The 20,117-nt window shown below is 37.9% G+C and overlaps 2 protein-coding genes across 2 annotated transcripts; one reads left to right on the top strand and one right to left on the bottom strand.

Moving 5' to 3' along the window:
- The first annotated feature begins 85 nt into the window (after window positions 1–85).
- SPOG_03939 (RNA polymerase II complex subunit Rpb2) lies at window positions 86–4,220 on the top strand. Its single transcript, XM_013166203.1, has 2 exons — window positions 86–443; window positions 482–4,220. Exons 1-2 carry the CDS (start codon window positions 428–430, stop codon window positions 4,099–4,101), a joined length of 3,636 nt encoding a protein of 1,211 aa, XP_013021657.1. The 5' UTR covers window positions 86–427; the 3' UTR covers window positions 4,102–4,220.
- SPOG_03938 (ferrichrome synthetase Sib1) lies at window positions 4,176–19,321 on the bottom strand. Its single transcript, XM_013166202.1, has 2 exons — window positions 13,946–19,321; window positions 4,176–13,870 (listed from the first exon to the last, which is right to left on the bottom strand). Exons 1-2 carry the CDS (start codon window positions 19,209–19,211, stop codon window positions 4,260–4,262), a joined length of 14,877 nt encoding a protein of 4,958 aa, XP_013021656.1. The 5' UTR covers window positions 19,212–19,321; the 3' UTR covers window positions 4,176–4,259.
- Between the last annotated feature and the right edge of the window lie 796 nt (window positions 19,322–20,117).

Genomic DNA, 20,117 nt, shown 5'->3' with positions numbered 1-20,117 from the left:
GAGAGATCCAAAACAATTCTATTTCCAGTTATTAAATTGATGACGGGATTCAGTAGCAATTGTCAACTCTATAGCAGCAGAACTTCTATGGTAATGAAGCAATATTTCTATTATAGAATGGAAAATCGTACTACGTATCGTTTTAAAGAATAACGCTTCACAAGGACTGCACAAAAGCATTTTATGCATTCAAACGCGCTTACTGAGTGTTCCTTTCCTAAAGAGAAAACTAAGAAGAAATACCCTGAAGAAAAGTGATTTTCGTTCGATATTTCTTAAAAAGAATATTTTTGTATAAAGAGTCATCTATTAAAGGTTGCCTCGAAGGAAATTGGTGTCAGTAAGCCTGAGGGCGAATTACCTCCCCCCAAGTATAAGTTTTCCTCACCGCCAACATTTCCTGCTGCGTTTGCCATCACGGTAAAGAATGTCTTATGAGGATTGTAAGTAGAAAAATGGGGATGTAGCTAACAAAGAATAGATCAATACAATGAGACATTGACTCAAGAAGACTGTTGGACGGTAATTTCTTCGTTTTTTGAGGAGACATCTCTGGCTCGTCAGCAGTTGTTCTCTTTTGATGAGTTTGTCCAAAATACTATGCAAGAGATTGTTGATGATGACTCTACGTTAACATTAGACCAATATGCTCAGCATACCGGTGCCCAGGGCGATGTCACTCGTCGTTACGAAATCAATTTTGGACAAATTTATCTTTCGAGGCCTACTATGACAGAAGCCGATGGTAGTACGACCACTATGTTTCCGCAAGAGGCTCGACTCCGTAATCTTACTTACTCTTCTCCTCTATATGTGGACATGCGTAAAAAAGTCATGGTTGCTGCTGATTCAAATGTTCCCATTGGCGAAGAAGAATGGCTTGTTGAAGAAGAAGATGAAGACCCTTCAAAGGTCTTTATTGGAAAGATCCCCATTATGTTACGCTCTACGTTTTGTATTTTGAACGGTGTTAGCGATGCCGAACTTTATGATCTCAACGAATGCCCATACGATCAAGGTGGTTATTTCATTATTAATGGTTCAGAAAAGGTTATTATAGCACAGGAACGGTCCGCTGCTAATATCGTTCAAGTCTTTCGCAAAGCTGCTCCTAGTCCAGTCGCATATGTTGCCGAAATCCGGTCTGCTGTTGAACGGGGTAGTCGATTAATTTCTTCTATGCAGATTAAATTAATGGCTCGAAATGCAGAAAATTCCGGTCAAACAATCCGAGCTACTTTACCCTATATCCGTAGTGACATTCCTATTGTGATTGTCTTCCGTGCATTGGGTGTTGTACCGGACCGTGATATTTTGGAGCACATCTGTTATGATCCAAATGATCTGCAGATGCTGGAAATGATGAAACCATGTATTGAGGAAGCTTTTGTAATTCAAGACAAAGATATCGCTTTGGATTTTATCGGTAAACGTGGTAGCACAACTGGTGTTACTCGAGAAAAACGTCTTCGTTATGCTCATGATATTCTGCAAAAGGAGTTATTACCCCATATTACTACCATGGAAGGTTTTGAAACTAGAAAAGCATTCTTTTTGGGTTATATGATTAATCGTATGCTTCTTTGTGCGCTGGAACGCCGTGAGCCTGATGATCGTGATCATTTTGGAAGAAAGCGTCTTGATCTTGCTGGTCCTTTGCTAGCTTCCTTATTTAGAATGCTTTTTAGAAAAATGACTCGTGATGTTTATAAATATATGCAGAAATGTGTCGAAACTAACCGCGAGTTTAACCTTACTTTGGCCGTCAAATCCAATACTATAACTAACGGTTTGCGTTATTCTTTAGCAACCGGTAATTGGGGCGATCAAAAGAGAAGCATGATGAATAGAGTAGGTGTTTCTCAAGTCCTTAATAGGTATACGTTCGCCTCTACCTTATCTCATTTGCGCCGAACCAACACTCCCATTGGAAGGGATGGTAAGCTTGCAAAGCCCCGTCAACTTCACAATACCCATTGGGGTATGGTTTGTCCAGCCGAAACACCCGAAGGGCAAGCATGTGGTTTGGTTAAGAACTTAGCACTTATGAGTTATGTATCAGTTGGCTCACCAGCTGCGCCAATCATTGAATTTTTGGAAGAATGGGGTCTAGAAAGTTTAGAAGACTATAATCCTTCGGCGTCTCCGAATGCTACTAAAGTATTTGTTAACGGTGTTTGGTTGGGTGTACATCGTGATCCAGCTCATCTAACTGATACTTTGAGAAGCTTGCGCCGACGTTTGGACATTTCTGCGGAAGTTAGTATAGTTCGAGATATTCGAGAAAAGGAGCTTCGGCTTTTTACTGATGCTGGTCGTATTTGTCGTCCATTATTTATTGTGGATAATGATCCTAACAGCGAGAGCAGAGGAGAACTTTGCATCCGTAAAGAACATATTCAGCAATTAATCGAGGATCGTGACCGTTTTGATATCGATCCAGAACAAAAGTTTGGCTGGACTGCTTTGGTTTCCAGCGGGTTGATTGAATATTTGGATGCTGAAGAAGAAGAAACAGTAATGATTGCTATGACTCCAGAAGACCTGGAAGCTTCTCGTCAAATGAATGCTGGTTACGAAGTAAAGGAAGAACTAGATCCAGCTCAAAGAGTAAAACCAGCTCCTAATCCTCACGTACATGCTTATACCCACTGTGAGATTCACCCAGCGATGATCCTTGGTATTTTAGCAAGTATTATTCCTTTCCCAGATCACAATCAGTCACCTCGTAATACTTACCAATCGGCAATGGGTAAGCAAGCTATGGGCGTTTACTTAACCAATTACCAAGTTAGAATGGATACAATGGCAAACATTTTATATTATCCTCAAAAGCCATTGGCAACAACTCGATCCATGGAATACCTTAAGTTCCGAGAGCTACCTGCTGGTCAGAATGCTATTGTTGCCATTTTGTGTTACAGTGGTTATAATCAAGAAGATTCTATCATTATGAATCAGGCTAGCATTGATCGTGGTTTATTCCGCAGTATCTTTTACCGAACTTACACAGATCAAGAAAAGAAAATTGGTATGACTGTCATGGAGGAGTTTGAGAGGCCGGCTAGATCTACCACTCTTCGCATGAAGCATGGAACTTACGACAAACTCGAAGATGACGGTTTAATTGCTCCTGGAACTCGTGTATCAGGAGATGATATAATCATTGGAAAAACAGCACCGATACCTCTGGACAACGAAGAAATGGGTCAACGTACTCAATTGCATGCTAAGCGTGATGTTTCCACACCACTTCGTAGTACTGAAAGTGGTATTGTGGATCAAGTATTGGTAACTACAAATCAAGAGGGTCTAAAATTCGTGAAAGTTAGAATGCGTAGTACTCGAGTTCCCCAGATTGGTGATAAGTTTGCTTCTCGACACGGTCAAAAGGGTACAATCGGTATGACTTATCGACACGAAGATATGCCTTTCTCTGCACAAGGCATTGTGCCGGATGTCATCATTAATCCTCATGCTATTCCATCTCGAATGACGGTTGCACATTTAATCGAATGCCAATTAAGTAAGGTATCCGCCTTGTCAGGTTTTGAAGGTGATGCTACACCTTTTACTGACGTTACGGTAGAAGCAATCTCAAAACTTTTGCGTTCTCATGGCTTTCAGTCTCGTGGTTTTGAAGTCATGTATCATGGCCATACTGGAAGAAAGCTTGTTTCCCAAGTATTCCTTGGCCCGACTTATTACCAACGTTTGAAGCACTTGGTAGACGATAAAATTCATGCTCGTGCTAGAGGACCAGTTCAGATTTTAACGCGACAACCTGTTGAAGGGCGTTCTCGAGATGGTGGCTTACGTTTTGGTGAAATGGAAAGAGACTGTCAAATATCACATGGATGCAGTAGTGTTATGCGAGAGCGTTTGTTTGACTGTTCAGATGCTTATAGAGTCGTTGTTTGTGATTTATGTGGCTTGGTAGCAATTGCGAGTTATAAGAAAAACTCATATGAGTGTCGTTCTTGTCAAAATCGCACGAGATTCAGTCAAGTTTATCTTCCTTACGCTGCTAAGCTTCTTTTCCAAGAATTGATGTCTATGAATATTGCCCCTCGCTTATTTACAAAAAATCACAAAAATTAAAGCTCTTCTTAACCCAAGATATCATATCTGTACATTTAAAAATTAAGCTACTAATCAAATAAATATTGCTACTTCTCTTAGTATGCTATTCTTGTGCTTGTTTAGTCGAAGTGTTAACCATAAATTAATATTATCATTGATTTTTCGTTATCTATTATCTAAAAATATTCTAGCGCTGTAAGAAATTCTGTAACAAACTTTTTCGAATTGTTCTCTGACATAATGGAGGAATGGGTGAATATTCCCATATCTAACCTTCCGTCACGAACAGCCAGTTCAAAATCCAGTTTAGGTGCAGTACTATTCAAAACTTCGCAACCATCTATAGTGCTTTCAGCGATCCTGCAGGACTTATTGAGATGCGGCTTCGTCTTCAAATGATACTGAGTAAACATACTGGATTCCGAAGCTCTAGTTCCGGACAAAAAGTTGATTGTTATATCAACCAATCCATGCTTGGGGTGGTCCTTAACGCTAAACTGCTGTACAGTTCCAGACGTCTGAATAATGAAATGCTGAATTTCCTTTACAAGCGTCGAACGTGAACTAATACCCATATGGATATTCAGAGGTATAACATTAAACAGCGGGTATAACACAGATTCTGCATTTGGAATATTCAAGGACCTTCCAGATACATATACACCAAATGTCAAGTTACTTTGTTTAGTCCACCTATTCAAGACGCATGCAAAAGCAGCAAACGCGATGCTCTGTAAACTAACGTTCATTGACTGGGCTTTTTTGGATAGAGAATTAGCATCAAACACACTGGGAAGATATAAATAAATATCTTCATTAGATGAATCACCTAGTTCCTTTGGTAAAACACAAGGTTGACAATCAACCAGGTGATCACTCCAAAAGCGCTTTGTAGCGGCAGCAGTGTTTGAGCTGTACATAGCAGATACGATTGATTTAGAATCTTCATCAGATAGTTCTAAATCCGGATCATCGTAAAGCTGTGACAAACGTTCGAGCAAAATATTAATACTCCAGCCATCGTATAATGCATGGTGAATACTTATACACAGTAATAACTTTCCTTCAACCTCAACTGACTTGATTCGTAACGGCATCTCATGAAAAGTGGTGTTTGAGGATATTTCCTCCTCAGTAATTGCTAACGACGTCGTTTCGATATTCTTCTGGGTTTCTATATGATGCTGCCAAGGTACGTTACCGTCATGTGTCAAAACCTGCAATATTTGAATATTTTTATCGCTTGACTTAACAAACGTAGTTCGAAGAATATCTGCGCTCTTGACAAGTTTTAGCCATGCAGCTTTGAGCCGTTCAATTTGTACTATCCTATCAGTAAGATAAAGGAAAGTCGTAAAATACTTCAGCTTCCTTGTATTATACCAAGCATTTAAAGCATATAGCTGACCAGGAGAGCAAGGTAAGACGTCAGCGACATCGGTTTTCGAAATAGAAGAATTTTCCGAAACCAAGTCATATAAGTTACTAAAATCCATTACGGTATCTTCATTAGTAAAATCTTCCAACTCAAACAAAATATAATGAGCAAGGAATTCAACCGAAGGGTTTTGAAGTATATTTGGAACAGTTACTGGAATTCCGCTGTTTCTTAATAGCGAACTATATTTAATAGCATGTACAGAGTCCATTCCTGATTCCATAAATGTCGCCGAACGATTAATAAATTGTTTAGGGATATTGAGCACTGAAGATAGATTTTGCGTCAGTACTGATTCAAGTCGTGCATCATGAAGTTCAAAAATGCCTTTCAAAGAGCCGATATCTTCCTCAGAAAGGGAATTAAACAATTCAACAAGCTCAGTTTGCACCTTTTCTTCTGGTAATTTCGGAATGCCTGTAACAGGTATCAAAAAGCTTGGCATAAGGAAAAGTGGAAGCTTTGTTCGACAGTTCTTCGCAATCTTCTTTAAAGATCTTTTCATAGAATCAGTTAAGAGCAAAGAAATCTGGTTAGAAGCTTCACCAAAGGGAACGAACAGTAAAGAGGTTTGATCGTCGAGCAATACTAAACGACATCCTTCATTTGAAGAGTTAGCATCTAATAAAGCTTCCCTGTAATCGGTATAGCTTATTTTATAACCGCGAAAAGAAAGTACATCTGGAAGCTTAGGTGTGTCTGCGGCTAATTTTCCATTTACGATATGATTTAAGATCTCATCGACTTGATCAACCATCTTTTCAGCTTCTTGATATGGAACATAAGAAGTATCTACTGAAGCAAACCACTCCAGTTGGGACTCCGTATTCGTGAATTCCATTGCGATAGGATAATTGATACCTGTCGATTCATCAATTGATTTTAATACGTTACTATCGTTGTCTCGCTTTGGTAAACGTTGATACACGAAAATACTGTCCACAGTTAAATTTTGAAGCAGCGGGCATTTCGAGTGTATTAATGAAAGCGGAGTATGTTGATGGTTCCAAAGTTGAATTAGCTCACGCGTTAATTGCTTCAACATCTTGTTCTGTTCTTCCACCTTAACCCTAACCGGTATAGTGTTCATGCAGGGTCCTAAAATACTATCAGCTCCTTCAAATTTGGTTCTTCCTGAAAAGACCGTATGAAATATTATATCAGATGAGTGATATAGACGTGACAGGTAGATTCCCCAAGCACAAAAAATCAGAGACTGGACACTGACCCCGAATACCTTAGAAGCACTTAGAAGCTTTGAATAAGATACTGAAGAATATGTTCCCCGACTATGCCTTCCTTCAGTTTTAAGCAGCTTTAAAGGTCTTGTAATACTCAGGTTCCTCAGATAAGTAGTCCAGAATTCTAAATCGAAATCCGTATCATTCACTAGCTCAACGAATTTTCTGAAGGGCTTACGTATTGTAACGTTTCGACCATTATAACGGCATAGCAGCTCATCGTACATAAGGGACAAACTCCAGCCGTCATATAAAGCGTGATGCATTTCAACAAGCATGTAGTGATCGTCCTTAACATTGATGAAAGTAATTCGATAAGGACAAGTTTCAAATGGGTTAGGAGAATCACGTTCCGATTTGAGGTACTTCTTTGCATCTTCTAGCCCATCAAAATAGATATTTTCCCTAATAATGTGAGAGTTGTAATCAAAAGTTGAAGCATCTTCAACTGCTTGTACCACCGTAAGAGAACCATTGATGTCTGTAAGTTTAAAATTAGTTCTCAAAATTGGATTGCACTTAATCATCGTTATCCATGCTTCTTTCAGACGCTCAATATCAATGGAAGTATTAACATGAAATATCGCGCTGTTTTGATAAAGAGCAGAGTCATTTAGAGTTTCCATCAACAATCCCCTTTGTAAATGAGTAGTCATATAGCAGTCCTCTAATCCCTCAACGTTGAGCGCGGTCTCCATCTCGTTCACCGAGCCGTTCTCTTCGATATCAAGAGTTGATAAATGCTCGCAAGTTACTGTATCTTCATACATAAATTTAAGCAGATTGAACAAGCTGGGATCATTCATAAACCGATTCAAATCGATCTTAGATAAACCAGCATTTGAGAACCTAGAAGAAAGCCAAATCAGATCAATGCTATCAACACCCAATTCATATATATATGTGTTCTTTCTGAAATCTTCCACGGAAACTTTGACTTTTTCAGATATTATATCAATTATCGTTTGTAGAATTGGATTCCAATGTTCGGGAATTTCATGCTCAACTAAAATTTTTTGATTTACACTAGTGGCTTCTTGGGGTTGAATAACTACCTTAGGTTCGTTGATGACTGACAGGAAAAAGTCTTCGAACATAGACAAAAGAGATGAAGTTTCCAGGTTTTCCATATATTTATAAGATGTAGCCAAATTAATTAATAATGTGTCATCCTTCAACTTTTCAACCTCGAACGCCAATGGAAATTCAGTACCTGTGCTATTTACTTCCATATCCCAACTAGTACTTCGGTCCGATAAATCTTTCTCGTGTTGTGTATAAACAAATAAAACATTGAAAAGATCTTTCGCTTGAAGAGACTTCTTTAGCTCTCGAAGAGGAGTGTGATGAAAAGGAATCATAGAAGACAATACGGATTGTGTAGAATTGACGAGCTCTTGGAAAGACACTTCGCTCTCAACGAAAAAAGGAAAAGGAAGGGTATTAAACAATGGACCTATTACGTCCAAGTGACATATATGATTTGAGCGACCAGAAGCGACAATTCCAATAGTATTAATGAGAAAATGACTGTTAAGAAAACATAGCCAAGCTGTTAGGAAAATACTTGACACTGATGTTTTAAACGAAGATCTGCAAATACTTTTCAGTCTTAGGTAAGACAGAGATATTGTACGCGAAAAAATCATTGGTTCAGGTAATTCTCCACTGAACTGAGGGAGTCGACTAACCCTGTTTCTGAAGAGCTTTGACCAAAATGAAGTATGATCTAAGTCTAAGCTTTGCTTTAATATTTCTACGACAGCTGAAGAATATGAAGGACGCTCAGATAACTCACCGCTTTGAATGATTTTAGCAAGATCATTTAGAAGAAGGTCTAAAGACCATCCGTCATAAACACCATGGAACAATTCTAAAATGACATGATAATTTCCCTTCGTATACTTCGTAAATGTATTCACGGGAGAAACGCAGTTATTTACATTGAGTTGACCAACCTTATCAAGTAATTCTGGTTTCCATATTATCTGAAAGTAACCCTCTTCGGATTTGATAAAAGAAGATCTCAGAACCTCGCACTTATTTGTAACAACCTTAAGCGCGTCTATAAATGATATAGCTTCTTCTTTGTAACGGAATTTAAACGTAAAAGTATTAAAGTATAAGCTTCTGTCAACTCTTTCGAGTTCAAATAATAAGCCTTCAACGAGTGGTAGACAGGGAATGATCGTTTCAGCGAATTTACCATATTCAAATCCTTGATAGGATTTGATTTTAGTAGGAAAATCACCAACCTTTTTGTTGGATACGTTATTAGTAAGGGCTTTACTAATTTTCGATATGCTAACGGCATTTAACAATTGGACTGGAGAAGCTGAAAGATATCCATTTTCCCTCAACGTAGATGCAAGCGAAACAGCAGATATAGAGTCTATCCCGAGTTCAAAAATTGATGTAGAAGGCTTGACATCTGATGTATTCAAGTTCAAAAACTTAGCGATTGATTGCAAAACCTTAGGATCGCAAGTTTCTTCTTCAGAGTTCTGGGGTTTCTTGTTCTGATAAAGTTTGGAAAGCTGATTCTGAGTAAGCTTATGAAACTCTTCAACCACCTTCTTTTTGTCAAATTTATTAGTAGGCGTAAGAGGAACCCAGTTGATTGGGATAAGAAATGTAGGAACCATGTACGTAGCAAGGTGAGATCTGCAATATTCATCGATTATTTGTATGATTTTCATAGAACCTTCATCCAAATCAAATAAAGAAGTAGTTTTTTTTCCTCTTATATGAACAAAAGAAACTAATTGAGTCTTATGGAGTGCACGATGATCCAAAGCAAAAGTGTAAGCATCAAGGATTCTTTCAGAAGAAGCTTTAAGTACAGAATTGATTTCTCCTATTTCTATCCTTTGACCTCGCAATTTTATCTGATCATCAGCTCTTCCACAAAAATCCAAGGATTCATCACTCAACAAGCGTCCCAGATCACCAGTATAATATATTCTGTCATTAAAGTTATCGTACAAACGGAACTTTTCTTCAGTTTGCTTTGGCATATTTAAATATCCTCGAGCCACTTGATTACCGCCCATGCATATTTCGCCAAGGCCACCTAATAATACCGGCAAATTGGTTTTCCGAGATATAATGTAGGTACTGCAATTAGGGAAAGGTGGTCCAATATTTGAGGTCCTAGCATTTTTTGGTAACTTACGGTAAGCGCTTGCTCCAATTGTAAGTTCAGTTGGCCCCCAGAAGTTATAAAGTACTCCCGTATCACCCCAAATTTCCATCACTTCCGGTCTAATTTGCTCACCACCGGTAATGAATACTTGGAGATAAGGTGCATTCTCAGGATTTAAAATTGACGCTAAGGAGGGCGTTAAGTCAATATGAGTAATCTTTAATACGCGAACAGCAGTTGGAATATCTTGTAGAATTAAGTTTTTGGGAGCTGCTACAAGGCACATACCAGTACTCCAGCTAAAGTACTGCTCGAGGACACTTACGTCAAAATGCAAAGACGCGAATGAAAGAAATCGTGAGCTAGGATTCCATTGTCCTAAAAATTGACGTTGAAATGCCATCATGGTTTGAACCACATTTTTGTGGGTTAAACAGCATCCTTTAGGTTTTCCGGTACTTCCCGAAGTATATAGAACATAAGCTAGATTATTTTCGCTTAAATTGTCAATAATCAAGTTTTCGTTATTTAGATCGTAAACGTCAGGATCACTGGCATTAAGTATTTTGACTGGTAAATTTCCGGCTTGAAGTTTTTCCAGTTGATCCTTGGAAGAAATAATAATACCAGATGACGAGTCTTCCACGATAAACTTAATTCGTTCCAAAGGAGCTGTAACGTCAAGTGCTAAGAAACAGCAACCTACTTTAAGGATTGCCAATATAGCAATAAAAGCCTCAATACATTTATCAAAATAAACGGAAATTATAGTTCCGACGTCGAATTTAAATGCTTTTAGAGTGCGTGCAAGCTGATTAGCCCTGCAATTAAGCTCGTGGTAAGTAAACTTCGTTGAGCTGTAATCATTTATATGAATTTGACTGGCAAACTCCAAGGCGAGGTTTGAAGGCGACTTATGAGCAAAATATTCGACAAATTCATGTAAAAGCTTAATCTCACATGGATAATCTTGAACTTCAGTAGGTAAAACGGAAAGAACAGTTGTAGGCAAGAACCGTTCGAGAGTTTCCACATTTTCATCTAAATGGCTGATCATCGAATTCAATAACAAGTCGAATTGCTCTACAATTATTTGGGCATGTTGTTTAGGGATACTTCTGTCGAGCGAGTTTAATACAATCAGAGAACCTGAGGACAATACTCGTAACTCAATAGCAAGAGTGTTATCCAAAAAAGACTGACTATCAATTTCATCCGAAAATATTCCTAAAGGTGTATCGTCGTCTTGTACTTGGACAGACAGAAGCGAGTCGAAATACGTTTCATTACCACCCAGATTAAGCCACCTTTTTATATGAGATAACGGAGTGTACTGGTATTTTAAAAATCCCTTATTTCTTTCCTGTATATCTTTCAACAGACTATATACAGTACCAGAAAGCTCTACTGAGTAGGGTATAGTCGTTAACGTAGGGAATATAGCATCCGTTTCATCTACTGTAAGTGTTTGTCCAGAAAGAATCAACCCAAACGTTACACAATCTTCAGAGCAATAAGAGCCAAGAAGCTTGGCCCAAGCAAGTTGAGCTAGCGTCTGAATACTAATGTTAAGCTTTCCACATATTTCTTTGAATTTGAAGAGATTAATTGAAGAAAGTTTAGAAGACATAGACCTAGCATCACCAGAATGGCGATTGGTACATAGATTCGGAAACGATATTGGAGTAAAACCGTCCAATTGGCTTATCCAAAAGTCCTTGCTTTCACCTGAACGTAGTTTGTAACCAAGGATCTTTTTAGTGATTGCTTCATGAGAGGGAAGATGGATTTTTGTTTCCAAAGCATTATCGACAATCCTCAGAGTTTGATTCAAAGATCGCTCGTCGAAGATAGCATGATGCATGACCAAGATAAAATAATTATAATTTTGCTCTGTCTTGACAAAAGACAAAGAATAGGGAATAGTTTTAATATCTAATAATAAAGTCTGTTTTAGATCTTCAAGGGCTAGTGACACAGCCTTATTTACATCAATAGTCTGCTCTCGTAAGAGCCATGGAGGATTAATATTTTCAAGCGTAACCTGAGCAAATGCACTTTGCGGATTATTGGTAGGTGCAAAATATGTGCGCAACATTGTAATCTTCATAATGGCTATTTCCCATCGCTTAGATAATTCTTTGAAGGTAATATCATCCTTAATCCTATACACAAAATAATTCAGATTTGTTTTCCCTTTAGTTGAATAGAATTGGCTCAGCAATGAATTTTGAGAATCGACACATGGTAAAATACACCTGATATTAGAAAGATTGTGTAAGTAGGGCTTCGTCTTTTCTTTTATGTCCATAAACAACCTGTTAACCATTTCATTATCTTCATTTGGTTGCAGCCGTTCGATGCTGCTTTGTAGTTTCTGTGATAGGTCAGACAGCGTAAAACTCTCCAAAAGGTCTAAGGCAGATATTTTAGCCCTGTACTGTTTCCTTATGATCCTCGATAGTTGAATCGCACTTAAAGAATCAAGTCCAAGAGTGGAAACCTCCGATTCCATTTTAATAGCCTCAAAAGGAAGTTTGAAAAACTTTGAAAACAAAGATATAACCGCATTATCGAAGGAAGACGTATTGCTTTTTTGAAGTAAGTCAGAAAGATACAATTTATCAATAAATTGTCCTTTCTCATACATCTCAAATAAAGCATGTTCATCAACTCTTTCATTGCTGTCTAAAGGTATATCCTCAAGTAGGACTAGAATATTCGGCAAGTGTTCAAATAGATGATTGCTAAATAGATGATTAAACTGATCTTTTAGATCTTTTAAATTTTCCGTTTTCGTATTAACCATTAAGAAAGTAATTGAAGATTGCATCTTAGTAAGAATTGAATACGCCTGCCTCACCTCGGGAATGTTTTGAAGAATAAGGTCTTCCCACTTATTGCTTTCATTCACTTGTATTAGTCCTTTAAGCTGGAAGCTAGACTCAGGCAGCAACCGCACGATGACATCTGTACAGATATTGGAATATTCCCTATTCACTTGATGAACAGAGTTATTTAGATTGGGCATGTTAAATAAGCCTGCTTTCACAGCTAGGCAAAGCTGACCGAAACCACATTTGGGAACTATATTATTCGTGCCAGGATACACAACTAGACCGTTGAAACAACCTATCATTTTACCAAGTATATCCCAGTTGTTGTTTGAGAAATCCATATTTACAAAGCATGGAAAGTTTATATTCTTCGGTTGATAAACCCTTACATGTCTTCCGTTCCACTGTTCCATTACTTTGGGCGACAACTTCCCTCCGTATGATATTAGCAATTTTACAGACTGACTCTCGTTTTCAGTCAGTTTTGACGCCGATAACGAATTTAGATTGAGATGAGTTACATTATGCCTCTCAATTATGTGTGAAAAATTAGTAGTAAGGGTATCCTGGGAAGCGGTCACTAAGGTTGCGCCTTTCATCCAAACTGCAAAACAATCAAACAACTGCATAGTGTTAGAATTAGAAGCAAATTGAAGCCATAGACATCTTTCGTCTACTTTGATTGCACCGGAAAAATCTAAAATTGCTTGGAGCAACAAACGATGATCAATTGATATAGCGTTCATTTCCGTATCCTCGATGGGAAAAAGAAAACGCATATTGTAATTGCTAACAGTAGGTAAATGAGCGTTACTTCTAAAAGATAGTTGGCTTCTAAAATCAAACACGCTCAAACGTACGGCATCATTTGAATCAATTGCCATATCAGATATAAAAAAATCCGCATTCATATTTCGCACATATTTGCAAAACTTATTATAACTTAAAGACGTGCTAACTGGAGAAAAATTCACTCCTAGTTTAATGCAAGCAAGCATAACACAGTAATGGTCGAATGATTTTTCCATGTACGAGACTACAGTATTATTTGGCGTGAGCCCCTTAGCTACTAACCAGTCTGCCCATCGGTTGGACAAGAAATCCAAATCAGCATAAGACATGCTGACTAATTGATCGTTAGCTTCAATATACTGGATTGCATTATTGTTGGTATACACATTTACAGCGTTAACAAACAAACTTTGAAGAGTAGTTGATGGTTGAGACTCAATAATATCCTCTGCTTCATGTACGGAAAGAAGGTTCTTTGAACGTAAGTAACTCCCAAGCGTATCCTTAATGCTTTCATCAAGGTAGAAGTTTACAATGTTCATAAAGAGATCACAAACGTGCTGAACAACACGGCAATCTGCAGTCGCCATAACTGAAAGGTATTGATCCTCCTCGTCTGGATATAACTCCAACATATAATGGAAATCCATTTGCAATTCTTCTTCAACTAGCTTCCAATTCCCGAAATCAGCATCAAGAGAACCGTTTTGTATGATAAATATTGTGTCGAACATTGGCGTTTTTGGGGAAAATCCCAGTAACTTACTTACATCAATTGATGAATTTAGCTCTAAGTTTTTGGTCAGCTTCTTTAACAATTCAAGTTGTTGCATCGGCTTAAATTGGTTATAATCATCGGAAAAGGATACTCTCAAAGGAACAGAATTAAAGGTAGGTCCAGCCAGGCTATCCACGCCATCTACTGGAATATTGCGTCCACTCACGACATTACCAAAACAGACATCGTTACTGCTAGTGATCAATGAAAGCGTCCTCGCCCAACATACTTGCAAGAAAGAAGAAGTGGTAACCGAATTATGAGAGCATAGATCTCTTAATTTTAAGTAATCAAGAGGCATTCGCTGAACATAACTTTGTTTTTTATCAGAGGTCATACCGCACGGGAAATGAATGGGCTGAAAGTCATTATAAATGCGCTTCCAGGTAACCATCTTCTCTTCGTCATTTATTAAACTTAAATATTCAATATACGGTCGCATAGAAAGTGAGAGAGGTAATTCTTCTCCTCTGAACAGTTTGGTCAGCTTCTGAAAAATGATTTTGAAACTCCATGCATCATATAACACGTGATGCATATAAACCAAGAGGTAGTTCGTTTCAGAACCATGCAAGTATTGAAGGCGCAAAGGAACTTTCCCAGAATCTACAACCGGAACGGGTTTTACATCGTAAGAAGCTAGGCAATTATCCAAATAAGAAGCTTCTTCATAAGCAAAATTAGAATTGGCTAGCACCACTTGACAATAAGGATATTTTGAGGAGCTTGTTAAATAAAAGCAGGTTCTGAGAATTGGAAATGCTCGCGTTAACTTTTCAAAAATTTCTAACACAATCGGAAACGATTGGTCACCAATATCAAAGAGGAACTTATTGTAATAAAAATGCATTCCATTTTTTTCCGTGCTAGTGAGTAATGCTTGTTGCATTGGGGAACAAGGAAATATATCCTCAATATTCGGATTACATTTCAAAGAATCATGTAACTCCTCCGAATTGTAAAATACCAATGGTTTCTTCCGCTTATTAGAAGAAGGCTTTCCTGCTTGAACCATTCGACAAAGTGTACTGATTGAAGGGTATGATCCGATTTGCGAATAGTTTAGATTTTGAATTCCTCGTTTCCGTAAATCGGAGAAGACACGTAATAACATCAACGAGTCAAGCCCGTATAGCTGTAGATTTTCAAAACGATCCACAGAGTGTAACGACGTATTTAAAAGTTTTGATACACTAGATCTTATTAAATCTTCATTTTCATATACATCATCAAAGTTATCAAGAACGTTAACATTATGAGTTGAGTTATCCAGGTTGCTTGAAGCACGATGAAAAGTAAATAAAGCGTCAGCATGCATGATGATTTTATTGATGCTGTTCTGAAAGTCGTGCATCAACATTTTCAGATATTCACCCTCGAACTTGCCCATAATCTTTAGCTGGTAATGTTCATTTTTGTCCACTTCAACTAAAAGTGGATATTCAGTATTATTAGTAGAGGAAACGGATGTAACATGGTCGTCACTGAGGGAAAGAGCCGATTGCTGTAGAATTAGCAAACTGTTCAACTGTACTGAGTTTCCGTAAAACTCTTGAATATCAGCCAAAGAAATGGAAGTGTAATCTAGAATTGAAGTTAAGCTTGATAATGTCCTTTTACAATTCTGCTGGTACGAATGTTGTTCGGACAGTTTAATCCTAACAGGAAGGGTTCGCATGCAAGGACCAACTATGTAATCAATATTTTCAATTGAATTGTTCATTCTTCCGGATATAACGGTGCCAATTAACGTGTCTAAACTTTCGGTATGCTTGGAAATTACTGTAGACCATGCTGTTAGCAATAAAGCTAAAGGCGTTATGCGTAATGATTTACAGAAATCATCTATATGAAGAGCTTTGAGCTTAGTTGCTTCCCAGACAGAAGAAAAACTTAAAGAGTGTTGCTTAAAACTCGTCAACTTGAAGTCTTTCAGATATTCTTTCCAAAAGGGCACAGTTTCTTTCATAGTTTGTTGTTTAGTAAGACGCAGTTCATGTACGTATTCATCAAACTGAGAGTAATTAGGCAATGATTGCTTTTTTAACAACAAGTCAAGCTGCTGTTTTATGACGTCCAAGGACCAACCGTCATACAACGCGTGGTGCCATATAATGCTTAAACAACATTCATTTGAATTATGTGATATTAAAACATCTAATGGTCCACTTCTAAGAAACTCCTCAGTGAAACGAAAGTTCTCATAATGTTTTTGAGCCTGAGTAAACGGATGTTCGGAATGTACACGGCGTGGTGAAGCCCCTTGATTGATATGACGAATGAATCCTTCCTTGTCATCCAAATGAAATGAGCTTCTTAATAATGAGTGTGATTCTAATACTTGGCACCAAGCCTTTTCAAGGTCAATGACAGAAGCATCAATTTTCAATACATCATGGTTTACATATACTTTTCCGTTCTTTATTAGTGATTCGTAAAGCATTCCTTTTTGAAGATCAGTACAAATCCTCGACTCAGTTTGTATGGTGTCCTTATCATTGTAACTAGTAATCGGAAGTAACTCTTTGGCAATACTTTCTATAATGTGTGATGAAAGTAACTTTGACAACGATACCTTGTAGCCAAGTTTAAAGAAAGCTCGTGATAACTGGACTGCATCTAAGGAATCATAGCCTAGTTCGAAAATAGAGGTAAACCGATTGACCTTCGGATATTCGTGGAACTTGTGATAGTAATGATCCTTTACGACTGTTGCAGTTATTTCTTCGCTTTGGTTTGCCAAAGTAGAGTTTTCTTCTTTTGCAGGTTGCGTAGAAAATTGGGCTTTTAAAGCTTTACGATTCATCTTACCGCTAGGAAGATAAGGCAAGGTTTCAACAGAAACATAATCAGTGGGCCTCATCCAAGCCTGTAGGTTTACTTCAGCTTGATTCTTGACATCCGTTTCATTTCCAACAAAAAAGGCAACCAGACGCTCGTCAATTTTTTCGACGGCTAAAGATTGAGCAGCAGGGGCCAGTTTGGATTCAATCTCACCTAATTCAACTCTTCTTCCCCTTATCTTGACTTGCATATCACCACTTATTCTACCATAAATGTAAAGGCGACCATTTATAATTCGACCACAATCACCTGTTCTATATATGGAAAAAGAACGACCATTGCGATCAAAGGCGGTAGTAAATGCCTTTGCATTCAACTCCTCTCGGTTCAAATAACCTCGGGAAAGCTGAGGACCAGCGATACAAACTTCACCAAGAAACCCATCCTCTAAGATAGGATAACTTGGAGTGTCAGATTTCGTATTACATATGCAAAGCATTGCAGCTGCTAGAGGGGTACCGACTAAATAAACAGAAGTGTATTTTTTAGAAGGATTGAGTGTAACATGTATGGCCGCCTCTGTAGGCCCATATGCATTTACAAGTCGATCGTCCCAAAAATCGATTACACGTTTTGTTAGAAGCTCTCCAATGGACAGCAGCATGCGAACATTCTTTAGTAAAGGGAAATTTTCTTCTACGGAAATTACGTTCGCAACTGTTGGTGTTAACTCTAGTGCAGCTATTCCAAAATCGTGAATTAAAAATTCTAGACATCCGACAAGATTTTGCCTGGTAGAAGTAACTAAGGAAAGTCCCATGTTCCAATTACCAAAGATCTCATAAACCGAAACATCGAAAGTTACATTTGCAAATTGCAGCCATCTATCACCACGAGATATTCCAAACTTTGGATATAAAAAGGAGTGAGAATATATAGAGTTGACTGCTGATCTATGAGTGATTGGAACACCTTTTGGAGTTCCCGTAGATCCAGATGTATACAATACATATGCGATAGAGTCGGGAGAAGAATTAAAGCTAATGGATGGCGAAGAATGAACCCTATTAAGATTGTGAAGACTCTGATTGGAAAACTGCAACAGCTCTACAGAATTAGGAAACCTTTCTGCAAGTGATGGCTCAGCAATTGCCAAACTTGCACTAGTATCTTTGCATATAAACTGAACTCGATCTGAATTTGTTTCCACATCTATGGGACAATAAGCATTTGAGCTAAACAGGACGGCCAAGATAGCAACAAAAAGACTTGGAGAATGAGGAATCATGATAGGAACCACTTTATTCTGAAAAGGTATGGATTTTGAAATCGTTAGTGCAAAAGAATGAAGCTCTTGAAAAGTAAAAGATGTAAAATTAGAAGAAGTATCATTATGGGAGTAAACGAAGTTCAAGGCTTCTTGATTCGGGTTCGAAAGTACATTGCGATAGAAGCACCCATGTAAATAATGGTCAGAGTTCCCGGTTCTTTCGTTAAAGTCTTTCGACCCTACGTAATCGATAGGATCCGTGTTTAATACAGACAAAGGTAAACTTTCGTTTTTTCCATTGTGACGGATCATTTTAAAAATATAATCTGCAATTTCTGAGGAAAATCTCTGGCAATCCCATCGTAGGGTTAGAGAAGAAGGAGAATATACAAATGTGACATCAATGTCAAATTTGGTATCGCGAAAAGAAATTAAATCAGAAAATCCATTAAGGAATGAATTTAGAGAAGAGTTTTCGGACGGAACTAGTTTTTCACGAGAGCACTCATGATCTGATCGAAACACAGCGCAGTGGATTCTGTTCGAAGCTAAGTGTGAAAGGGGGAATGGTTTGAGGTTGGCATTCGTTGAAACATAGCTTTCATGTTGAACTTCTAGACCATTGCTGGGGTCGTAATTTGGAAATACGACAAAGGTAGTTTCGGATCCAATCAGTCCAGAAAATAACCAGTCCCATAATTCAACAAAACGAGTAAATGAAAGCGAAAAATCCAGTGGATAGCTCTTTACCTGAAAAGAAGATGAAGTCTGGGGACATCGAGATGGCCCTAAGTGTGAAATCTCACTAAGCTGAATCTGGTCATTTTGTTCTGAGTAAACCATGAAAATAGCTCGCGCTAGAAATTGAGAAATCCAAAATTAATGGAAATAAACCAAAAATAATAAAAAAAGAGAATTTTAGAACTCAAAAATGTGCAGAACGTTGGTAAAAGAATGTGTTGTCTGAGAAAAGGTGTGACACGGGTAACTATATAAGATCTGATTATCTTGTTACTTGTTTTATAAACACGTAAATTTGTCAAAAGGCTTAGCTGTCCCGTTAGACGAAATTTGGACAGAAATATGTATCCATACGGCTTGTTCGATTGACTCGAGTTGAGCAAAAGATGACAGTTATGTATCATCTTCCCCGATGCTATATTTGGACTTCATTTCTTTTTCCGTCAAAAACGTCGTTGAAATCAGAGAAGGAAATTTTTTGAAAGTAGTTTCTAGTTTTTTTTTTCATTGCTAGATAAATGAGTAAGTCCTTAAGAATGAAAGAGCCTACAATTTACAAAGGAGGTCGTCGCTCTCTACTAGCTAAAGTCATATCAGTTTAAGCTTCTATTCACCTAGCGCCGTTTACAAAATGTTCAATAAAGATCTTTCTAGTTTCAAATATTTTATTTGTTTTTGATTTTGTTGTTTTTTTCTTAAAAAGTATTTTTCATGAAAGAGTAAATCCGCTTGAAGAAGAAAATGCTTGTGCAAAAGTTGCTATGTGAAAATTTTACGACTGGTCTGTTCATCCCCTTATGAAAGACGTAAGAAGAACTGTCGCGATACCTTCCAAATTCATTTTCAACAACATTTTTCTGTCGATTCTTGCATTCCATACGAATTCCGTCCTCGTTGTTCACTTTCCCTGTGTTCGGCTGGTTCATAAACAAAGCATCCGTATCTGATCGGGAATTCTTTATCTGATCAGATCGGTTACGTAACAAAATGTCCTTGCACAGACAACGT

This window comes from Schizosaccharomyces cryophilus, assembly GCF_000004155.1.
Source record: "Schizosaccharomyces cryophilus OY26 unplaced genomic scaffold supercont4.1, whole genome shotgun sequence".
Lineage (NCBI taxonomy): Eukaryota > Fungi > Ascomycota > Schizosaccharomycetes > Schizosaccharomycetales > Schizosaccharomycetaceae > Schizosaccharomyces > Schizosaccharomyces cryophilus.
The sequence above is the reverse complement of the archived record's forward strand: the minus strand, read 5'-3'. Positions and strand labels throughout refer to the sequence as shown.